The following is a 23,643-nucleotide window of genomic DNA, read 5'->3' on the forward strand; positions in this document are numbered from 1 at the left end:
CTTTTTTAATTTTGCGAGAAAAAATAGATGCCGACTTTTTATTGTGAGACTTGTTCTTAAAATCGAAAAAAAGTTAAAAGAGACCTATATCAAATTTACCATTTATTCCAATATCGGATGGGCTGAAGCCCACCCCGAATATATATATATATATATATATATATGCCCATTTACTAGTTGAATCTTCTCTAAAGAAGGTTCCATAATTGGAGAAACTAGCGACACATTCAGAATTGTGCCTAATGGTTTCACATAAGGAACATCATATGATGATGGCACCAAAATTGGATGCACTTCCTTAAAAATTCGGGGGACGACCGTTCATCAGTTTATTTAGTCTCTTATTCAACAATGGCAACAACGAAACATTTTTAGGCAAAATAAAAATAATTTTATTGTTACGCCATAAGCGACATACTTATCGCGATTATTGAATCCAGACGAAAATTCAATATATTTTGGACCTTTCTATACTGCCGAACCCAAACGCCTATTGTTGCGTTCATTTGTCACCACTGCCTTCCGTAGTAGTCGTAAATCCCAAGCATTTGCCATAAACTCTCTATAAACTCCTGGGCCAGATTCAACCACGCCGACGAGCTCTAGATCCGACAATCTAGTAAACAACTCGATAGTTTTTGGCCCACACACAATCGGCTCCCTCCACGCTTCCCAGATCGCTCGCCTTAGTCTTTCTACAATATTCGCAAATGATACCCCCTTACCTATCTTCTCACACATTATGACACATTATGTTGGAGACGACGACATGAGGTCTCATAATCCGAGAATGAGTTTTATCTCCCCAACGGTCTACATGATAATTATAACGATGAGAAACATACCTACCTCTAGCCCTCCCTCCATTAGTAGCATTGTCCGACCAATGATGCTCAACCTTTGCGGACCCGATCGTTCTATTTCTATTGTCATATCTTTGGTAACAGTCCATCAAACGGACATCGATCTCGTTCGTTCTTACCTGCCACTCAGTTTCGACCAGCTGATGCTGATGCTTTTTATGCCCAATCGACCTCTGATGGCAGGGTCCATCCATCTGATTCCTTCAAATTATATGTTAGGAATTTACTATCTCATCTAAAACATTTTAGATTAACTGTTTTTTTTGTTCTTGTTGTAAAAGTAGTGTAATTAAATTGGTGTTAAGTAGAAATTTTCTAAAAAGACTTGTTATGTGCAAGTTATGCAATTGTATATGGATTCAAATTTTCCTATAATATAATATTATAAATTATTTAATTAATTCATAAATTAATGAGTATATTATTTTTTAATTATATTAATATTTTTAATATATATTATTAAAGTTATTTTTAATATATATTATGAAAGTTTATATATATATATATATATAATAAGTATTATAATTATATATTTTATTTTTGTTCAAATTTATAATTAGGATCATTTCTTAATTTCTTCTAGTCACAATTCTTTTTATTTGAATTGACCCGGTTCTCATTTTGGTCCGACCCTGCCCGCCTAGGGATGATCAGATCGACTATGCGTTTACGTTTCCGTCCCATTTTATTTCGAGAATTTTTTTACTATTATCTCCGCACTGTTTCTTTCGGGCAATTTCCTTGGGAACTATTATACTATATTATCTATTTTTTTTAATAAAAAATTATATAAATAAATATTTTAATATTATATATATTATAATATAGTGTAAATTTATATTATTATACAAAAAAATAATTAAATTTTTTATTTATAAAATACGAAAAATAAATAAATATATTAGTAATGTTATATATTATATTATATTTATTAGTGTTTGGGGGTGAATAGTTTGAATAAAAACCATAAGACGGGATATAATTACCTTTTCTATGCCCTTTCTACCGAAATGACCAAGACCGATTATGTGATAATAAAAGATTATAGGTGTTAGCTTTAGATTTTAAATAATGTTATAGAGATTTTGTAATTATATATTCAAGATTTTTGTAAATATTTGTTTGATTTTGAACTGTTAGAAGATAAATTTAATTAAAATATTTTTTTATTAAACAATAATTTAAATAAGAGAATATTTTGAAATATATTTCAATTTAATAGATATATTTTTTTATTTAAAACCCACAACCAACTCAAATTCAGATTAAAAATATTTTCTAATAGGCCCAATAAATTTAAATAGTAGAAAAAGGAATATAAAATTGAAAAACTTTAAATAATAAACAAACAAACAAACCTAAGTTTGCCGGTATAAGATTATGTTTGATTCTGGCGTGTGTGCGTGATTCTTCTTTGGTTCGCATAAAGCTAGGTCTTTTACGGGTTCTTGTTTTCACCGTATCATGGATAGACAAAGAGGGGATCGCTACGGCGGACACCCTGACGCTCCCCACTTCATGGACTCTAGGCGTCTTTCTCCTCGCTCATCTGATGTTATAATTCCCCCACGAAGTAGCCCTAGTAGCTATCGCGGCGGTTTCTCCTCCGGTGGAGATGGCGGCCCCCATTTCCGTCAATTTGAAACTCCTAAGAACTTCCCTTCTGCTGGAGGAGCTGGAGGTGGAGGGTTCCGCCCATTTGTCGGCGGCGGCGGTGGGTTTGATTCCACTCCCCAGATGCCTCCTCTATCTGGCCAGAAACGAGGGTACCCCTTTCCCGTCCGAAGTGGATCACCAGGTAATAAAATTTTGTTTTTTGCTTTGATGGGTGTATAGTGAGACACGAGTTTTCTTGTATGTTACAACACTAATTGTTAATCCCCTTCTCCAATTTAGCTTCCCATTAGTGAACTTCATACTTTCCTTCCATTGTTGTTGTTTTAATTTGTTAACTTTGCTGTTTGACCATCATCATATCTTATGGGCAACTAAAGAACATAGTTTATTAGTAATGTTTAACAAATCATGGCCTTTAGTGGTGGAAGATAATCAAAATAAGGGATTGTAACATTGAATCTGCTGATTACTAATAATGGTTTAAATCACACCCGCCTCTTATAAAAAGAAAAGAAAAGAAAGAAGTGGGGCGGACAAGTTATATCTTTTTCAGGGTTATTTGAATGTATGTGGTAGAAGGTGCTTTGTTGTACACATGGAATTCCTAGACATTTCCTCAAATCAAGCAGTATTTTGGATGATATGGAACATGCTAGAGACTAAATAGTTTGGATGCAATTAACCTATTGAGGTCACAGGTTAATGTTTAAGCATATGCATGTTGTTGTTAAATGTGTAGGCATCAATAAGATATAAAGGCAGAGGTAACAAATATATTTGATACTATTATTACTTCGATCTAGGCCTGAGGACATGTTCTTTGGTTTGCAAGAACAAACAAATACGACTCTGGAGAATCAAGAAGAGGTTAGGGAGTCGAGGATGGCTGTACTCAACTGAAATTTGTCTCAGGAGAAGGGGTGCTTGGCCCATAATAAACTTTTTTTTTGAAGAAGGCCCATATTAAACTATTATCATCTAAAAGAGAGAAAAGATCAATTAACTGAGATTGAGTTGATGTTTTAGAAATTTACATGTATTTTGTATTCTTACCTTGTCTGGTACTAGTATTTTGTATGTGTAACCTGTGTGTATCATATACTTGCTCCCCATCTCAAAAAAGTTATGAAGCTAGCATAGTTTCTGATTCTAAGGTCAATGTGTGGTGACTTTATTGATGCCACATTAAAAGAACTTATAGGATATGTAAGTTGTGGTAATTGAAATATAATCACTTCAGTTTCTTGCATGATATTCCTTTCTCACTTCATACTGATCTCATTTTAGCTTTTTGTTCATAGATCGCATGACTGGAGGAAACTTTGCGAAAGTCTTTGTTGGGTCTGTTCCTAGGACAGCCACGGAAGAAGATGTAAGTAGTCCCTTGGATGCTATTATCAATTGTAATGAAGATGATGTGACACCTGAAACAAAATTTTCTTTTAGTTGGAATAGAATGTTTCATTTTGTTTGTGTGCTTTGTTCGTTATGGAGATAACAATTAAAAAATACTTTTAATCTCTTCCTTCTCTACTATTCCCTTTTCTTGGTTTGTCAAGTGCAAGAAAATGAGTCTAAATATCACTTAAGGGACATAAATGATATATGGCTGTTTAACAATAGATTAAGAAGGGTGCGATCATACCAGCATTAATGCACCGGATCCCATCAGAACTCCGCAATTAAGCGTGCTTGGGCGAGAGTAGTACTAGGATGTGTGACCCCTGGGCAGTTCTCGTCTTGCACTTTTTTTTACATTCAAAATAAATTAAGGAAATATGACTGATGTCATTTTTGCATCACCTTGCTTCTACTTTGATAAGATGCTTATGGTTGTAGGTTCTGAAATTTACACCAACACTTCTATAAGAAAGAAATACAAGTATGAGAACAATTATTATTTTTATAATACAAGTATAAGCACATGTCTCTTCCTTTTGTTTTTAGAAATTCTATATCCAAACTAGCTGTTACTATGAACATAGAGATATTTGAGTTTAAATCTCACTATCTTAACTCATAACTGTTATCTTTAACCTTCTTCATGGTGTCTTCCATACAACATTAAACTATGTAGCTCACTTGATGACAGATACGACCCCTGTTTGAGGAATTTGGAAATGTTATAGAGGTTGCTCTGATCAGAGATAAGAGAACTGGAGAACAACAAGGTATGCATAAAGTCTTGAGATTCTTTTGTTACTGCATCTTCTTCTCTTTTCAGGTTTACTGAGGGGCTGATGGGAGGACCTGTAAGCTTAGTTTTGATCTCAATTAGTTTTTCCAACGGTTTCGAGCTTGGTTTTGGTTGTGACATTTTTCTGTCTTCGTCCTCTCAACCAGAAGACCACAAGAAAATTATCTAACATTCAGTTTATGTATAGCGGTTGGGGACTTGAAAGACCTAGATCTTGCACCCGCTACTACAGGCTGCAGCGTTTGTGGCATTTTGCCTCAATTAGTTGTAATGGAATTCTCTATTTCCATGCCTGTGGTTTCTTTTTTTGGTCATGAAGTGTAGAAGAACATCTTGTATGTGAACTCAATGGTACTTAGTTATAATGGGTTCCAATGAGAGTTGTAAGCAATCAATCACAGAGGTGTGGTCTATACTTATAGCCAATTGGAATGATTTTATTGAATTGCCTTTGTTTTTAGTAAAACTGGGATTGATCAGATTTTGGTTTCTTGATGGAGGATGTTTTTATAGTTTCTGTTTGAAGTGAGATTACTGGTTCACTATCTTCCTAAAGCTATTGCGTTGCATTAGGGGCTTCAAACCAGAATGTTCAATTTGTTTGTGGTTGTGGTTGTGGATGGATATGACATTTATTTACTTTAGATTCTAGCAATTGGATGATATTTTTTTTTTGTGTGTAAGCCTGTTGGGTCTACTTGTGGATGTGTATTCTTGATGAGATCTTCTCTCTTTGTGGATGATATGTTGGATGTGTTGGAGTATGATCTTGTTGAGCTTTCTTGTTTGTTTTTGGGCCCTTGTTGATTTTCCTTTGTTTTTCGTGCAAGCTATATAAACTAATCTGTGGTTTGGTTGCTTAGTTCCCAAGAAACCATTCATTTTTGAGCAATGTCTATTCTATTTTCAGCAAATTTGAAAATTACAGGTCTTGATGCACTGGTTATTTTTTATGAAATATTCTATAGTATGTGATCATTGGTGGTTATGCTTCCTTGTGGAGCATGTTTGATGAGATGCTGTGGTTTCTTCCAATATATTGTGGGTATTGATATGAAAATTGACTTGGTTTATTAGCAGCCCTAGTGCTGGAATAATATCTTAATATCTATTGGATTCATTATAGCTTACAATTTTGCTTCTGCAGGGTTATGGTATCTGTGGAACTGAGTATACTTATTATCATTAGTAGTATACATTAATATGGATGGTTTGATATGGAGTTATCCTTGCAACTTTTATCATTTGTAGTATAAGTTAATATGGTTGTTTGATATGGAGTTATCTTTGCAACTTTTACTCTGTTGTTGTTATGTAGCTTACACATTATATGTTTTCCCTTCATCATATCTGGTTACTCTTTCTGCTTGTTCCGAGATCAAAACTTTACATATTTCTAATGGATTCGGCGTGCTTTCCTACTTGTTTTGGAGCTTCTTCTTTTCTCTTTATTTTTTTCTCCTAATATGATATCATTGTCTTTCTGCCTCCTTGTTGCTTAGGAATGCTGGTATTAAGTCATAATACTTTCTTGGTTGTGTGATTTGTTGATGTTATCACTTGTAATCTCATGCATGTTCCAATAAGAACATGATATGAGATAAACATGAGGGTATAGAAGAGCCAGGTCGAAGATGACATGTGGGAGGAAGATTAAAGAAAATTAGAATATGGTTTATATAGTTCACTTCATCTTTCGTCTAACGTGGAAATGAGATCCAATGGGATGAGGGTGGAACTGCAACATGTTTCTGTTATGTACTGGCGATCAGGTGCTCCTTGTATACAGGCTGTGGTGTCTCTTGCTGAAATAGATTAGGTTGCTGTTTTTTTTTGAAAAGGTGAACTATTTATTGAAAAAACACGCAAGGAGTGTTTGAACATTACAGAGAAGGGGGTGGAGGGGTGGCGGAAAAACAAAAACAAGAAAACAAATAGAAATGTTATATGCCAATAAGATCAAAGAATTCTCATCTTGTACAAAACCCTCTTTCCCTAATAGAAGCAAAAGCATGAAGCTCTTGATTCTTCCAATATTGTAGCTTTTCCCTTGGAAAGTTCTATGGGTCATTTCTTTCCAAATTGTCCAACCACATGATGAGAGTATATGTTTCCAATCATTTGCGATACTAATTAGGTTGCTGTTTTTATTTTCTCTTACTATTTATTATCTTCTCTCATTTGTGGATGATTGTAGTGTCCATTGCAAAAGTACCCTATGGGTGTCCACCATTGTTCTTCTTAGTTTTGGTTCTTCCTATAGTAGCAAATTATTTACTCTTTGTTTGAGAATCTAGTTGAGAAATTGATGAACATATTTCTTGTGGAATTAATCTTTATCATGGAGAATGATATTATTTGCAAGAGTGCTTTTCACTGGTCAGTGTCATGGATTCAACTTTGTGCCCGGGTTCTTACTGCTTATGAGTGTTTAGAGTTTCATTAGACCATACCTGGGTTTTTTACAGCAAGCATATTTTCCTTTCACCAGTTTCTGGTGTTTCTTTTCCCCTCATCTCAAAGTGTTCTTTGAATGTCATGCATGTTGACATATCAGCCAAGGTTCTATACTTGTATGCCACAACTAATTGGTTGAATTTGTGATTTAAGAAGGATTTTTTATGTATATATGATGTAATAAAGGTTTTGGATTAATGTGATGCAGACAATATTTGGATGTCAGTAAATAGATTTGTTTGAATCTTGATTTGGTATTAATTGTTCAAAAGAATTGGTTTGGCACTTAGATTTGTACTTTTTTTTGTATAACTTTGTTTCTTCTCTTGATGAGAGGTTATGGTATCACAATGTACATATACATATCTAATTGTATGGGTAGAGAAATCCATTCTCATTCTCCTCTTTTTCTTGGACCTTGATTTCGCCTTAGTGACCATATGGAGTACCTTAATTTTGTTGACTCAATCTTCTTTTTCTCTACTGTTTCATGAACTTTCATCTTTTCCATTTTCAATTGATTATCAGTTTGTATTTTTCATTATGTTAACCTTAGCAGAAAATTTAGGGGAGTTGAAATCAATATACAAAATCTGACTTTATGCAGGATGTTGCTTTATTAAATATCCCACATCTGAAGAAGCCGATAGAGCTATAAAGGGTTTACATAATCAACGAATATTACCAGGGGTATGTTTTTAGACTGATCTGGGTTCATATATGATGTCAGCTACTCATTTCATCTCTACTTATAATTTTGGATATATTCTGTTTAAATTATTTTGTAGGGAACAGGTCCTATCCAAGTCAGATATGCTGATGGGGAAAGGCAACGTTTAGGTACTTTGTGTTTGTGTTTTCCTTTTTTTTGATCTCGTTCTTAAAGTTTGACATACATAACATGTAGTCTATTTATCTCACTTTGCATGACCGTTTTTTCTTTTGCATGGCTGAACACAAATATGTTATCTTGTATTTTAAGTTTCTTCATGCTCGTAACAAATGGCTCTACCAATTGAAGCTTGTATCCCCATTGCCTTCTTAAACTTGCATGTTCATTTTGAACTTTCTATCTATCTATCTGTCATATATATATATAATTATCACATCAGAAGCGATTGATTATTAATTCCAAATTAATCCGCTGCCTTGTGATGGGTAGTGTGGTGTACCCTTTGTCCCCTTATTTCTAGACATATCATTATTAGAATGTGATAACTATCATGATTGTGAGTTGTGACTCTTGGGGGCCTAGAAATTCTTGATCCCAAACCATCTTAAGTTCTTGGCATGGTATATGAATTATTTTTCTAGAGTTAAATACTTTGATGCTTCTTTCTTCTCTGACATTTTATATATTTGATCAGGTGCAGTTGAGTACAAATTATTTGTCGGATCAATGAATAAACAAGCTACAGAAAAGGAAATTGAAGAGGTAAGCTCCTCATTCACTTCTATTTGACATGGAAGCTCTAATCCTCCATTCTCTCTCCCATGACCCATCCGATGTCCACAAAAGAACAGCAATTTTACTTGTTCTTATGGTTGTATGCTCTTGTTGTTTGAAGTGTGGATTGGATTTTCATGATCTGTGCTTTGTTGAGTTGGAAATATGATAATTAACTTATCTGTGTAGATTTTTTCACCTTATGGCCGAGTTGAAGACGTTTACCTCATGCGTGATGAAATGAAGCAGAGTCGTGGTTTGTCCTAGTGCTTATATTTCTTGTTGGTTTGTCTATTTTTGTAATACTATTGGAATCAGAATCATTGAATATGAAGAGATCTAATGCTATGCTCATGTTACTCCAATGACCTACTGGCTGAGTTTCTATATTGCTTCATCAGTAGGCTTTAGGGCACAAGCTGAATTTAAGTTGGTATATCTTGTTTGAATGGACAATGGAAGGGTTAGAAGCTGACCATGTGGTTTCCCGTAGTAAATAGTAATACTGCCCTTATGTGCATTTTATTTTGGTTTAGTGAACTACGATGTGGAAACTTCAGAAAAAAAAGGTTTCTTCAGCTGGCTTTGATGAATGCGAACCAAACTTGCCAAAGCATAATAATTTTCAACTAGAGAAGGATAGTAAACTAAAACAGATTTATCAGGCATTATATGGATACATTCAAGTGAACAAGTGTCATTATTGTTTGCTATTACATTTTCTTCTGTCCCTTGTTGCATCAATGCATTTTTACCATACCTTTCTTTTCAAGGTTTGCATTCTGATTTATTACTTGCCAAATATTTCTAGGATGTGGATTTGTTAAGTTTGCAAGCAATGATATGGCATTGTCAGCCATTAATGCCCTAAATGGAAAATATACTATGAATGTAAGTAGCATTTTCTTCAGTTTCATGTCATTGACTTAAGAGCTATGAAGTTACTCTCATTTTGCATTTACAGGGTTGGGATCAGCCATTGATTGTGAGGTTTGCTGATCCAAAGAGGCCTAAATTGGGTGAAACAAGGTTTTTCTTAGTTCCTCATCACTATTTATTCGTTCATATCGTTGTTTCATAGTTAGATGGGTTGAAACAAGTATTACTGTATGTGTTTGATAATACTAAAAGTTAGGTATTGAACTAAATGTTGAATTCTGAAAATTAAGTATTGAACAGGAAATATTCAATATAAGTGCTTAAGCAAGTTATCAAATCATTAACATGACAACTTCAATAAAATAAGTCCCTGGCAAAAAAAATCTCAAACTAATTTTTTCCAATGAAATAATTATCAATTGAATGACCACGTAGATGTAAACTAGTCAAAGTATTAGTCATGTGAAAGAAGTGACAAACTTGTTATTGCTCAGTTTTTGATGCCTAAGTTTCTGTAGGACACTTCAGTTCTACCTTTAATTCTGAATGGTCCTGTATTTTCTCAATATAGTGTATTAGCTCACTACTTGATATTCATCTTTCAGAGGTCCTGTATTTGGGAGCCCTGATCTTGGTCCTCGGTTCCAACCACCAGAAATGAGGTACCTGTAAACCATATTTATTGGTATTTTACCTTTGGTCAACTTTCGATAATGATATTTTCTGCTTATTTCAGACCAGTACCAAATCTTGGGGATGCCATGCTTGATCGGATGCCACCAAATTCCTGGCCTAACATGAGTCCACAGGGTTTTCGACCATCTCTAAATATGGGTAGGCAAGGGTTTGGAAATCAGTTGCCTCCTCGATCTGGTGACCCGACTATGCCTTCAGCTATGGTGAGGGAAATTGATGGTTCTTTATCTTGTCTGTGTTACAAGATCAATGTCTTGTTTAATGTAGGGTATTTCAAAATAAACTGTTTTTTTGAAAAACTTGTTAAATGACTAAATATCCTTTGCCTTTAATAATTTAAATGTTATAAATAATTAAGTTAGAATATTTTAGTTAATGATTTGATAGAAAAGTGATTGATGATGTGAGGGTGATTTATTTTGACTTAATCCAAATAATCTACATCAAACAAGGCACAACTATCACGCACTCCTCTAGTCAAACATCACGATGATCTTTTCACAGTATGAAATTGTCAAGGTTGCTTGTTAATGATGCTGATACTCCTCTTCGCTTTTTGCACATGATTTCCACTGGAGTTTTTGCAATTTCTTTTATTCTTCTTCCCTATTTTGTATTGCACGTATGCAATTGCTTGGAGTTAAAGACTTGTAATATTAATCAAGTTGCCTTTCATTTTCTGTTTAAAACAAAGCTATTGCAGTGAATGTGTAAATAGAGAAAATAAATGATGAACTTTGATGGAAGTAAAATAGTATCTGGTCAAATCTTCATTTTTGATTGAATATTTTAGGGCGGTAACTTTGGTGGTCCTGCTGATGGCCGATTTCCAGTACCTGGAGTTGTGTCTTCTTCCCCGTCACAGCAGGTAAAAAAAATAAGATTTGGTTTCTGGTTGATGAGCATCCCGGGTAAAAGCTATGTCTAGATTTTGTGTATTCTAAGCTATGATTGAATATTTTAGGGCGGTAACTTTGGAGGTCCTGCTGATGGTCGATTTCCAGTACCTGGAGTTGCGTCTTCTTCTCCTTCACAACAGGTAAAAAAATTGGTTTTTGGTTTCTGAGCATCCCGGGTAAAAGGCTATGTCTAGATTTTGTCAGAGAGTTCTAAGCTATTTTAATATTTTAGGGCGGTAACTTTGGTGGTCCTGCTGATGGCCGATTTCCAGTACATGGAATAGTGTCTTCTTCTCCGTCAAAAGTAAAAAAATAAATAAATCATACCAGAACCTACCATCATCTTTGCTTCTAAGACTTCATCTTCTATCTCTCTTTTGCAGACATCTAATGTATCTCTCCCAAAACATGGGCACGAGCAGATTCCTCAACCTGTTGGTCAACAGCATTTTGGTGGACAATTGCCCGTTTCTCAGCCTCAAATGCACCCAACTGTTCCATCTTCTGCAGCAAAACAAGTTAATTCTAATAATGTGCAGCAGTCACATTCTTCCATGCCAACTTCACAACAGCTGCCTGCTCCTCATATGCAGCAGATGCCTCCTCAGCCAATGCAACAGCCACCTTCTGAATTTGCTCAAAGGCTGACTCAGCAGAGAGAGTCTCTGAACGCAATCTATCAGTCATCTCAGCAGGCATTTTCTCAGGTTCAACAACAATTTCAGCTCATGCAACCTTCCAGTCGAACTTTCATGCCACAGCAGGCTTCTCAGGTCCCTAAACAACAACAGGTATCATTACTTCACCAGGTTTATTAGCCGATTGTTGATGATCTAATGTTCTGTTTGTTTGCTTCTCCCAAAAAGAGGCGATATGTGCTGAGAATATTATTATTTGTGGTATGCAGTCTCAATGGACTGGAGTAATGCCTCAGTCAACAGTCCTTGCTCCAACAAAGGATGCACATGCTGCTGTTTCTGCCATTCCTGCAGTATCCCAGACTGAAGCTCCAGCAAAATGTCAGTGGACGGAACATAATTCGCCAGATGGATTCAAATACTACTATAACAGTACAACTGGCCAAAGCACTGTAAGGCACTTCTAATTTTCTTCTTTTGGCACATTGTTTATTTTTATTGGGGATGAAAATTTCAAGAAGGCTGTCTTTCTCCGGGCTTGCTTCGAAGTTATAACCGGATACAAAAATACAATATATATCATTTTAACTCAGATATTTACAATGCCAACAATTTATATTTATCCTTCATATTTTCTTTTATTTAGAATATGTTTTTAATGTTATTAATATAATTTTGTACTATTGGGATTTGGGACACAGTGGGAAAAACCTGAGGAGCTGAGTCTGTTTGAGAAGCAACAACAGAATTTATCATCAATTCAATTGCCTCAAACTCAATATCCTAAAGGTCCGTCAGGACATCAAGCTGCTTCTCAGGCTGCACAACAGGTTCAACTTCAAAGTCAACCGTTAATGCAACAAGTTTCTCAGCAGGCTGCACATCAGGTTCAACTTCAAAGTCAACCATTAATGCAGCAAGGTTCTCAGCAGGCTTCACAATACGTTCAACATCAAACTCAACCACCGATGCAGCAGCAGTTTCACAACTCTCAGTCACTGCAACAAAGATCCTTACCATCTCAGGTCTGGTCTCATTTTCCTTTGTAATTAGGTTTTATATTTTATTTTATTTTTCTTTAATTGATTCCATACAAATGCAGTATCAGGTTTCCGGTGTTATGGGACATCAAAACAATCAGGTTTGTTTTTTCCAATAGTTATTTTTCCTTTATGCTTTCTATATCCTATATTTTAAGTATAATTTTTTTTCCCTTTGGTCCATGTTGCAGGGATCTCACTCTGCCCAGGATTGGATGTGGAGGAGTAAACCTTCAGGTTTTTCGTTAACTTCTTAAAGTTTTACGATTCATTGTGAATTGCCTTTAACTTACCCTAGGATTCAATGTTTCGTCATCAGGGGCATGATGTTGAATGTCAAAGAATTTGTGGTCAAGTGAAGATGATGCTGACTTATCTGTGAAATAGCCTGAGGTAGCCAATAGTAGGGATCTATTATTTAACTCAAACTTTTGCCAATGGAAGCTTTTACTTAGTTTGCATTGTTGGGAAATTTATTTGCGAATTTTATTTTTTACTGAGGCTTGGAAATAAATCTATTCATACTTTTGGACTCTTAGGGGAATTATAGGTACTTAGACAACGAAACCGCCCAGAATGTTTTTTATTTAAATAGGTTAAAGTACATTTTGAGTTAATTGGGGTTCCTACAATTCCTGCGGATTTCACCACTATTGATTGTACGAGGAGCAAGGCCTCCCATCTTGATCATTGACTGCTTAAATCCCTCGTAGAACGCTAGTGGGTCATTTGCATAGGCTTCGACAGTTTCCCGTGTTTGGTCACTTACGATGAGTGCCTGGTCCGACTGAAGAAGACCCTCCCCCGAGAGTAGGTTGATGTAGTACTGGTTGTCGAATGTTGTTGGAGTGGTTGTGTCTAGGTTAGCTAGTGTAGTGTTGCTGTTTGGGTCTGCAGCACATAGCTGCTGGAGTATCTGCATGAAGTTTTCGTTGGTATTGGGTAAGATGCCATTTCCCAACAGTCGAGAGCTAAATGTAAAGCATCTTGCTTTGCCCATTGTGTGAGCTCCTGAGAGAAGATTAGTATTTAGAATTCAAGCCTTGGTTTCGATCATTTAAAGTTAGTCAATTAAAACAAAGCAAGGGTTGGATTTGGAAACACCACCATTAAAAGTGTTTTAATCCTATCTCAAATCTAGCTCTAAAAATGTTTTCAAATGACCAATCCTTGGGATTAGAATTGTGACTTGGCTACCTGATAGAGTAACCATGTCAACAAGAGTAAGTCCCACATTCTGAAACTTTGCCATCAAAGCAGCCACGTCAGAATTAGGACCAGGGATATTGTTGTTGGCATCTGCCATGCTGGCAGTCAAGCTGTCCCTCCGTCCCACCTGGACTTCCCACCATGGCCCACCAGACTGGTAGAAACCGAGAATGAATAATGTAAAACCTTAATTTGTAGTTAACAAGTTCTCAAGTAGTAGTAGTAACTAAAAATGTCATTTCATAGTAATAATAAGCTAATAACATTACCAAGACTATAGAATCTCTAGCTGCAATTGCCAGTATATCAGCACACGAGACAGTCTCGGGACATAAATACTCGAGTTCGGATTTTATAACATCGATAATCTCAAACCCTCTTAGCGAGTTTACGTTCGGGCCTGCTGTCTTCTCGCCTTGGAAGCTTGTCGTATCGTCTAGCAGAACAGAAGCGTCGCAACCCTTCAAACAAAACAGTGTTGAAAATAAGTTAATTTATCTTGTATTTATTTTTTATCAAATAAACGAAAAAATTAAACTTTATTACATTGACAAAGCAGTCATGAAAATGGAGGCGGAGAAGTGATGCAGCCATTCTGGGGTCATCCAAAACCGCCTTTCCGACCCAAGAGAAGATAATTGCTTCTATGTCGGGGCAGCTTTCGCGATAAAACCCGACTTTTAAAACTGAATTCCCATCAGTACCTAAACAATCCTTGGAAAAAGAAGAATTAGTAGTAGCAACATTGGATCTTATTAAGAGCCCAAACATTATCAAGCTTATTGCCAAGTAAAATGCCATTTTTCTTCTCTTTCACTTTCACTTGCCTTTGAAGATAATGTGAAATCATGTTGCCCTTAATAAAGGATTGGGACAGAGTGAGTGATGGAAGAAAGATACAGACTGTTTAACCTAATGGCAATGATCATGATCTTCTGATATCATAATATGATCTTTTTATTGCATTTGGTAGAGAGAAATAGAGCAAGACCATGTCAAAAAGTAAGATTTGTAGTAAGTATTTGGGGATTTGTTGGGTTTTCATGTAGACTAGGTCAAAAACTCCTAATCATCACACTAAGTTGAATTGATGAAGTCTTAAATTTTAAATGCATTTTCCAATAGTTATACAGTGATTAGGACCTTTGGCAAGCTTGTTGTTATATGACTAGGATACTGATATTTGAAAAAATAAATTAAGTATAGAAGTTTTATTTAAAATATTTGAGAATTTTTTATTTAATTCTCGAAACATCTTAAATTAAAATGGACTAGTTATAGTAGATAATGTTCTAACTTTTAAAATTAAAATAATATATATTAAATTTAGGTAAAAAAAAATTATAATTAAAAATCATTTCAATCAAATTACATTAACCAAAATATTAAATATATATATAAACTCAATTTTTCGCTAACAACTCTTTAACATCAACTTTCGAGTAGTTCACCCCAACATTCCTTACTTGTCTTAGTTCCATAAAAACGACTTCTCAACGAAAGATGCTCAATTAGAAGTGGAACCAGCACCCTCGAATGTGTGAAAACACTACAAATCTGAAGTTCAAATTAGAAAATGTGAGGAAAATGTCATTCACGCGAGCAAGTAATTCCCGAAGAAGTTAGTTATTGAGTAAACCGGGAAAACAATAACAGTTTTTCATTAAAAGGGCATGATTCATTGTGCGAAAGGAAAATGTACGGTGAAAGAAAAAAAATGCTCCTTTTCGAAAGGCATAGCTTTTTCAAAAACATTTAAGGAAGAAAGACTTGAAACCATTTTCTATCTATAAGCCCGCTGTTTGCAAATAATCAAGTTTCTGTCTTCAAGTTCACAAGAAGTAAGAAATGCCCCGCCCGGTTCATTGGGCTGTTGGCCTATCAATGGTTGAGTGGTGTAGCTCATTTTTTCAGTTCGGCTAAGGCAGAATATGACTTTTCGTTGGCGTGTAGTTGTTTAAAATCGAGATAGTCAAGCATAAAAAATAAAAATGAACCGAAAACAGCTGAGACTCAATTCTTATTCCTATTGAGAATCAAAGTAAATATCTTCTCAAAATCACTACCCTCATCATTTTTAAACAAACAAAGATTTAATTAAATAAACCTATTGCACAATCTATATATTATAAGTTTAATAAAAGTTCTAATAAAATAAACAAGTAATTAACTAATAAAACAGACGGACCCAATTAAGCAGGAAGAGAGGAACATGTGCACAAAAAAAATAATATTTTTCTGTTTTTAAATTTATCTTAACTATTTGTTCTACTTATTAAAAGTTATTATAAAATGTTGCATTATTAGTTTGATTTTTTTTTATAGAATAAGTACAAAAAAAAAAACAATAAATTATTTTTAATTTAATTGATAAATTAATATGGGAATAGGTCGGTGGTACTTGTATCTTTAAACTTAGTTTTTTTTTTTTTTGTTTTTTTTAAATCAGATCATATGTATTTTAACTAACCACTAAACCTAGTTGTGATCAAATCAAAACCAAATATTAATAAATAATAACAAATAGCACATAACCGACCATTATTTAACAAACCCAAAGATCAAATAATGTAATTTAGTCTCTTACAACTTACAACCATCAAATTACATGATATAATAATAAAAAATCACAAAGCCAAAATCTTCAAAAACCCATCAAAAGAAACCCCAATCTCCTTCCCATCATCATAATCATCATCATGATCTCCATTTCCCAATCCAATCATGGCCTTAATATCTTCATCTCTTATTTGAAAACCAGCCAATTTCATATACATTCTAAGATCCTCTTTTCCCACTTTTCCATCTCCATCTCTATCCATAACCTGAAAAATTTCCTCCATTACTAACCTGAAAAAGCTCCTTTCTTTACACTCAATAACCTTCTCGAATTCCTCGTATTCCACGAACCCATTCTTGTTTTCATCCGCCACAAACATCATCGCACCGACAGCCTCGTGTTCTTCAGGATAGAATTTCTCGAGATCTTCACGGCTTATCTTGCCGTCGTGATCGGCGTCGAGGACGTCGAACGCTGAACGGCAATCGGCGGTGCAGGTCACGGGGTTAAAAGGGCACATTTTTATTTTATTTTTGTTTAGTAAGAGGTTGAATAATAATTTAGTGGTGGATTTGATCGATGCAATATATAGTATATATATATAGGTGTGAACTGATATTTTAATAGAGAAGAGAAAGAGGTCTATGTTTTTTCATTTTTTTAATCAAAACAAAAAATATTTGTCATATATACTAGTTTATAAAAAGTATTTTCCTTTCATTTTATAAATATTCAAACAAACTTATATTTGTCATCTACTTTAAAAGTAATTTAATATATAGTGCAAATGTTAATAGATTTAATATTATTTCAAAATAACCTCTCTTTTCTTTATTATTATTATTATTATTATTATAAAAACTTGTAATTATCTTAAAATTTAAAATCTTCTAAGTTTCATTTTAATATATATTTATATTTTAGACCCACCTCAAAATAATGTTTAACTTCAATATTGAAACATTCTAATTTCAATAAATAAATAAAAAATTCATTTTACTTCTTCTAATCTATTAAATTACTTAATTTTTAACTATATTTTTTATTTAATCAATATATTAATACATTTTAAAATATTTTATTAAAAAGAATTCAACGAATAACCTTAGGTCTTGTTTGGATTGGGGTTTTTTAAAAAATTTAAAAGAAGAAAAAAATAATGATTATTAATGATTTTGAGGAGATTGTAATTATTTTTAGTAAAAAAATTATAAGGTATTAATATGTATAAATAAAATAAAAAATAATAATTTAAAAAGTATTTTAGAATTTTGGTTAATGAAATAAGTGACGTGATTGTTGAGAAGTGATTGATTGAAAAATTAATTTTGCGTGAATTTTTAAAATAAGAGAACACGCATATTGATCCAACCAAACTGATATAGTCTTTTAGTCATTTTTTGGAGATAAGTTTTGCGTTTTATCACAGGAATTAATTATGTTTTATTTTAATTTAAGACGTTTTATATAATATAATGTTTATTTTTTTCCTTAAGAATTCCAAAATAATAAAGCAACAGATTCCAAACAAGCCGTAGTAGATATGACGCAAGCCATGACATCATGGGTTTCGGGTAAAACTATGTAGAAACCCGACTTGACTAAATTATTGGGGGGGGGGGCAATTTCATGGTAGGCACTCTTGTCTAGTTGTCCGATTTAGTCTAATTTGTTTCATAGTGCTCTGCTTTTATTCTCAATTTTTTGTTTGATTCCAAATGTTACAAAGTCAAATAATAATAAATGAACTTCTTTCCTTTTCATTCATTTCAAATATCAATTTTTTGGTACAATCATAACCCATCAAATTAGTGTCCTACCCTAAAATTAATTAATAATGATACCTAATTCAAGATGTTTAAGCGAAAATTAAACTCATAACTTTTGGACTCTCAAGAATCACTCTTGTCACTTCAATTATAGAGATATACAATTTTAGAATGGTAAATATCAATAAATATCAAATTCTTAAATAATAAGAATAACTACAGACAAAAGAGAACCACACACAAAAATAGAGTATGAGTATGAAATATGAAATATTTGAGGTTAGAATAATTTTAAGAACAAGCATCCAAGACTGTTATATAATATTAATAATTAAAATATGTCCACAAAAAAGCTTTGCAAATTCTTTTTTCTTTCCAATCAATTTTCTCACCCACCGAATATTCTAGAAACCATTTTGGCATTTCATGAAGCACTAACATGTTAAATGTCTTTCTTATATTACTGGTCCATAGTTGGAATATGTTCTTTGGTAAATAATATATATGTAATTTAAATTTTACTATATTATGCACTATTTGTTAACTTTTTTTTAAGTGTAGAGATTAGAGAAAATGTTTGTCATTATTATTTGGATTATCTAAATATTAATAAATTGTGTTTTTACCTGAGTATTAACAATATTAGTACATGATACATATTCAGGTTTTCTTGAATGTATAATGTTGAAAGATTATATGATGTTTATGATTAACATTGATTTTTCCGTGTTTCATGTCTTAATTTTCTTTTAAGTCAAAATGTATTGACAAACAATCTTATTTATTTTTATTTTGTGTATGGTAGAAGACCAAATTATAGGATTTTATTTTTACTACACTTGGAATTCCATGTCAACTTTGATATAAGATAGACATTTTATTTGTAAATTGTAACAAATAAAATAAATTTTAGTTTAGCTTATCTTATCTTAAAAATGAACAAAAATACAATGTTGGGCTAGAAGTTGAGCTAATTTATATTTTTTTATTATTTAAACTTAATTTTTCTTTTAACATACTCTCTCCACTGTGATAAGAACGAGAAATAGTAATATTTTTTATATTAAAATTTAACAAATGTATATAAATAGATTTGAAGATATTTTTGATTTGGTTAACTTAGTCACTTTTTGTACTTAACAAATTCCAACCAGCCAAAGTAATAGGAATTAGATCTAATACGATATCAAAAAGAAAAATAGGTTTGGATTGAAAGAACAAATATAACATGTGTATCGTTATGTTACTTATTGTTGTTGTCACTATGTATATTATCTTTTATTAGACTATTTGATTAGAAATGAATCATTGTATTTGTAGTGGTTCTGTTCGATAGATATATATAATTCATAACGTTATTATTATGACATTATCCGAAGTTCGTTTAAAAATGTAAGTAGAGTTGGGTGAAAACTCATCGTTCTTCAAAAATACATCTTCTGTATACGTTCTTTTTTTTTGTCCTGTCCTACGGTTTTTATTATCTCCCTTCATGATATTTTTGTATTTTGAATTTTTGATATCAGTTTTGTGTTTACAGAAATTTTATTTTTCAATATTTATATCTTAAAAAAAAAGGTATAAAATGCTCAGCAAGCAGAGCAAATAAGTTAGGAGACCTAACCTAGGGGAGTTGGTGAATATAAAAATCAATAAACATACTTCTTCTTTTTTTTTTTTCATTCCATCAACCTAATGTTTTTTTTACACATTATATAAAATAAATTATTATTTATATGTATACAAAGAAGGATAGTTGAACAATGTATAAATATTTAAGTTTTTATTCTCTAATAGACTAGGACATCCTTCCCGATTAGAAATGTATCTTGTTCCATATTTAATTTGTTGGGATTTTATTCAAAAATCCAAATATCTAATCTACCTCTTTTCATCAATTAAATTATATTTTAAATATAAAAAATACCCTATCATTTAAATATTTTATAAATTTATTCTTAGTTTATTGTACTATAATCTTAAGGATAATTAACTCTTTAAAAAACTAATTTTTTAAATTTTAGACCATTCTTATCCATGACCCAAAAATGGATCATGAGTGGTTATGGTTGATTTTGTCAATTTATCATGACCAAATGTTTGGTCATTCCATGACAAAACCAAAACAATGTCATTGGGTCTTTGTTTTTGTCAAATTATGACAAAAATTACAATCAATGTCATCCAATCAAATGCTGCCATTTGTTACCATCTGATTGGTTGTTTAGATTTTTTTTATCTCTTATCTTTAAAACATGATTTTAATATTATTTATAATTTTTTTTAAAAAAAAATTATATCAAAATACATAATTTTTCGAGATCTATAAATAGAGACCACTCTTGCTATATTTCGGAGCACAAAAAAAAAATCACAATTTTCTCAATTTTTACTAATTATCCTCATTTGTTTACAATTATCCATAATTAATACTAAATTATTATTATTTTTTAAAAATTATCCATAATTAAATATTATTATTATATTTAAATTTTTTTTTTAATTTAAAAATAAAAAAAATATTTTTTAATTCATGATCAAGATTTTGGTCATGGATAGTTAAATTTCTTGAATTGATAAAATAAACAAGAACTATTTGATTGAGTTCTTGAAGAGAAAGATTGAAATAATATTATTGATTGAATGAATAATCTTTACAATAGTTTATCTATTTATAATAGTAATAGAGAAATAACTAAATTGAGAAAATATAGGATTTGGTTATTATATTTAGCCTAATTAATAGGAGATAAAATATAGGATTTGGTTATTATATTTAGCCTAATTAATAGGAGATAAATAAATAATTTCTCTTATTTATTTAATACTTTATCATCCCCCTTCAAGCGAAAAGGTGAGGCACAAACCGTGAGCTTGCTACGTAAAAGAGCAAATCGATGAGAAGAAAGACCTTTGGTGAAGATATCAGCCACTTGATCTTCAGTAGGAATATATTGGATGAGTAGTTGTTTACGAGCAACTTTTTCCCGAACAAAGTGAAAATCGATTTCAATATGTTTTGTGCGAGCATGAAATACCGGGTTTGCTGATAAGAATGCGGCACCAATATTATCACACCATAGAACCGGAGAAGAAGAAAGTGAAACTCGAAGTTCACTAAGTAGAGATTGAATCCAACAAAGATCAGCAGTTGTATATGCAAGAGCACGGTATTCAGATTCAGTACTAGAGCGAGCAACTACTTGTTGTTTCTTAGAATTCCAAGAAACGAGGTTGTCACCTAAAAAAATACAAAATCTAGTTGTTGAACGACGATCATCGGGACATCCTGCCCAGTCAGCATCAGAGTAGGCAGCAAGAGTGAATTGTGAATTTGGACGAAGAAAGATCCCATGACGAGGAGTATGACGAAGATATCGAAGAATACGTTTAACCGCTCCCCAATGAGAAGATGTGGGAGTTTGCATGAATTAACAAGCTCGATTGACAGCAAAGGCTAACTCAGGACGAGTTAGTGTAAGATATTGTAGAGCCCCTACTATACTACGATAGAGAAACGGATCAGATAAAGGATCGCCATCATGTTTAGAAAGGGATGAGCCAGCAGAGACGGGAGTGTGTAATGGCTTTGCTTGAATCATATCAGCCCGAGTGAGAATATCGTCAATATACTTGGATTGAGAAAGAAATAAGCCATCTTTGGTACGAGTGGCTTCCATTCCAAGAAAGTAATGTAATTGACCTAAATCTTTAACAGGGAATAATTTATTTAATTGAAATATAATTTTTGTTAGAAACGATTTAGAGTTGCCTGTGAGAATAATATCGTCCACATATACTAAAAAGTATGCTGTTATTTGAGGTGCATGATACGTGAAGAGAGCCGTGTCAGATTTTGATTCTATGAAATCTAAAGATAGTAGAGCAGTCCGGAGAGTAGCATACCAGGCACGAGGAGACTGTTTAAGACCGTATATTGCTTTATGAAGTTTGCATATATGATTAGGAAAATCTGGATGGACAAAACCGGGTGGTTGTGCCATGTAAACTTCTTCTTGTAGAGACCCATGAAGAAATGCATTGCTAATATCAAGTTGATGAATGAACCATTGATAAGATATTGCCAAAGAAAGAATAACACGAATAGTAGTGGGTTTTGCCACAGGACTGAATGTCTCTTCATAATCAATACCTTGTTGTTGATGGAATTCTTTAGCCACGAGACGTGCTTTATGTCGATCAATAGACCCGTCAACTTTATGCTTGAGTTTGAAAACCCATTTACATCCAACAATATTATGAGATTGTGTACGAGGAATAAGAGACCATGTTTTATTCTGAATAAGAGCATTATATTCATTTGTCATGGCAAGACGCCATTGCAGATCCTTATTAGCTTTGGTAAAACATGTAGGTGTAGTAGCGGAAGAAGTAGCAATGAGAGCTGATGAGGACATAGACCGTGCTTTATTGCGTGTGATCATATGATGAGTAGAAGATGTAGGTGCATTAACTGTTGTGATAACTGGTTGTGTTGAAGGAACAGTAATAGTAGTAGAAGAAGATGTTATAGTGTTTGGTGATGTTGTTGAGGTCGAAGAGGGTGATGATGAAGACGGTGAAGTGATATGAGATAATAGAGGTGGTATTGGTAAATTAAGTATAGTTGTTGGAAGAGATGTCTCGTTATCTTCTTGTGGTTTAGACAAGCGCACAAGGTCCTTATTTTTGAAAGGAAAAGTGAGTTCGTCAAAAGTGACATGTCGAGAGATAAATATTCGTCCAGACGGAATGTGAAGACACTTATAACCTTTATGAGATGAGCTGTAACCAAGGAAACTGCATTCAGTAGTATGAAAATCGAGTTTGTGTTGATTGTACGGCCGTGTGAGTGGATAACAAGAACACCCAAATGTCTTCAAAAAACCATAATCAGGAGAAGAGTGAAATATAGTCTCGAATGGTGAACGTTGATGTAATGTCGGAGTAGGAAGACGATTGATAAGATATGTGGCTGTTTCAAAAGCTTCACTCCAATAATGTAGTGGCATAGATGCATGAGCCAATAAAGTGAGACCAGTTTCCGTAATATGACGAATTTTTCGTTCAGCAATGCCATTTTGCTCACTAGTATGTGTGCAAGATAAACGATGTAAAATACCATGATTATCTGTTAATGATTTGAAATTTCTATATTCTCCTCCCCAATCAGTTTGCAATATTTTTATTTTACGACTAAATAAATTTTCAACAAGTCGAAGAAAGTTGATAAACGTATTCAAAACATCCGACTTTTTCTTTAGCGGATATATCCACGTGAATTTGCTAAAATCATCCACAAAATGTACGAAATAACGACAACCATTAGATGAAAATTCAGGAGCAGGTCCCCAAACATCTGAATGAATTAG

The 23,643-nt window shown here is 33.2% G+C and overlaps 3 protein-coding genes and 1 non-coding gene across 6 annotated transcripts; 2 read left to right on the forward strand and 2 right to left on the reverse strand.

The window, feature by feature from the left end:
* The first annotated feature begins 2,251 nt into the window (after positions 1 to 2,251).
* LOC124933583 (flowering time control protein FCA) lies at positions 2,252 to 13,350 on the forward strand. 3 transcript variants are annotated; one of them, XM_047474003.1, is made up of 20 exons: positions 2,252 to 2,661; positions 3,782 to 3,852; positions 4,573 to 4,651; positions 7,742 to 7,824; positions 7,923 to 7,974; positions 8,502 to 8,569; positions 8,771 to 8,837; positions 9,393 to 9,472; positions 9,546 to 9,610; positions 10,066 to 10,122; positions 10,197 to 10,359; positions 10,950 to 11,024; positions 11,121 to 11,195; positions 11,288 to 11,359; positions 11,439 to 11,846; positions 11,963 to 12,145; positions 12,395 to 12,718; positions 12,796 to 12,834; positions 12,925 to 12,970; positions 13,053 to 13,350. In XM_047474003.1, exons 1-20 carry the CDS (start codon positions 2,328 to 2,330, stop codon positions 13,058 to 13,060), a joined length of 2,349 nt encoding a protein of 782 aa, XP_047329959.1. In that variant the 5' UTR covers positions 2,252 to 2,327; the 3' UTR covers positions 13,061 to 13,350. The 3 variants fall into 3 exon arrangements, with proteins under 3 accessions (XP_047329959.1, XP_047329960.1, XP_047329961.1); XM_047474004.1 differs by lacking the exon at positions 11,288 to 11,359; XM_047474005.1 differs by lacking the exon at positions 11,121 to 11,195.
* LOC124937208 lies at positions 4,112 to 4,229 on the forward strand. Its single transcript, XR_007099315.1, has one exon. It is a non-coding gene; the product is annotated as a 5S ribosomal RNA (ribosomal RNA).
* LOC124934935 (peroxidase 40) lies at positions 13,347 to 14,743 on the reverse strand. The gene is made up of 4 exons (XM_047475422.1): positions 14,489 to 14,743; positions 14,212 to 14,403; positions 13,931 to 14,096; positions 13,347 to 13,744 (listed from the first exon to the last, which is right to left on the reverse strand). Exons 1-4 carry the CDS (start codon positions 14,741 to 14,743, stop codon positions 13,347 to 13,349), a joined length of 1,011 nt encoding a protein of 336 aa, XP_047331378.1.
* A 1,686-nt stretch (positions 14,744 to 16,429) lies between these two features.
* On the reverse strand, positions 16,430 to 17,085 carry LOC124936163 (calcium-binding protein CP1-like). The gene has a single exon (XM_047476630.1). It carries the CDS (start codon positions 17,020 to 17,022, stop codon positions 16,570 to 16,572), a length of 453 nt encoding a protein of 150 aa, XP_047332586.1. The 5' UTR covers positions 17,023 to 17,085; the 3' UTR covers positions 16,430 to 16,569.
* Positions 17,086 to 23,643: the final 6,558 nt, after the last annotated feature.

This window comes from Impatiens glandulifera, chromosome 4, assembly GCF_907164915.1.
Source record: "Impatiens glandulifera chromosome 4, dImpGla2.1, whole genome shotgun sequence".
In the NCBI taxonomy this organism is placed as follows: domain Eukaryota; kingdom Viridiplantae; phylum Streptophyta; class Magnoliopsida; order Ericales; family Balsaminaceae; genus Impatiens; species Impatiens glandulifera.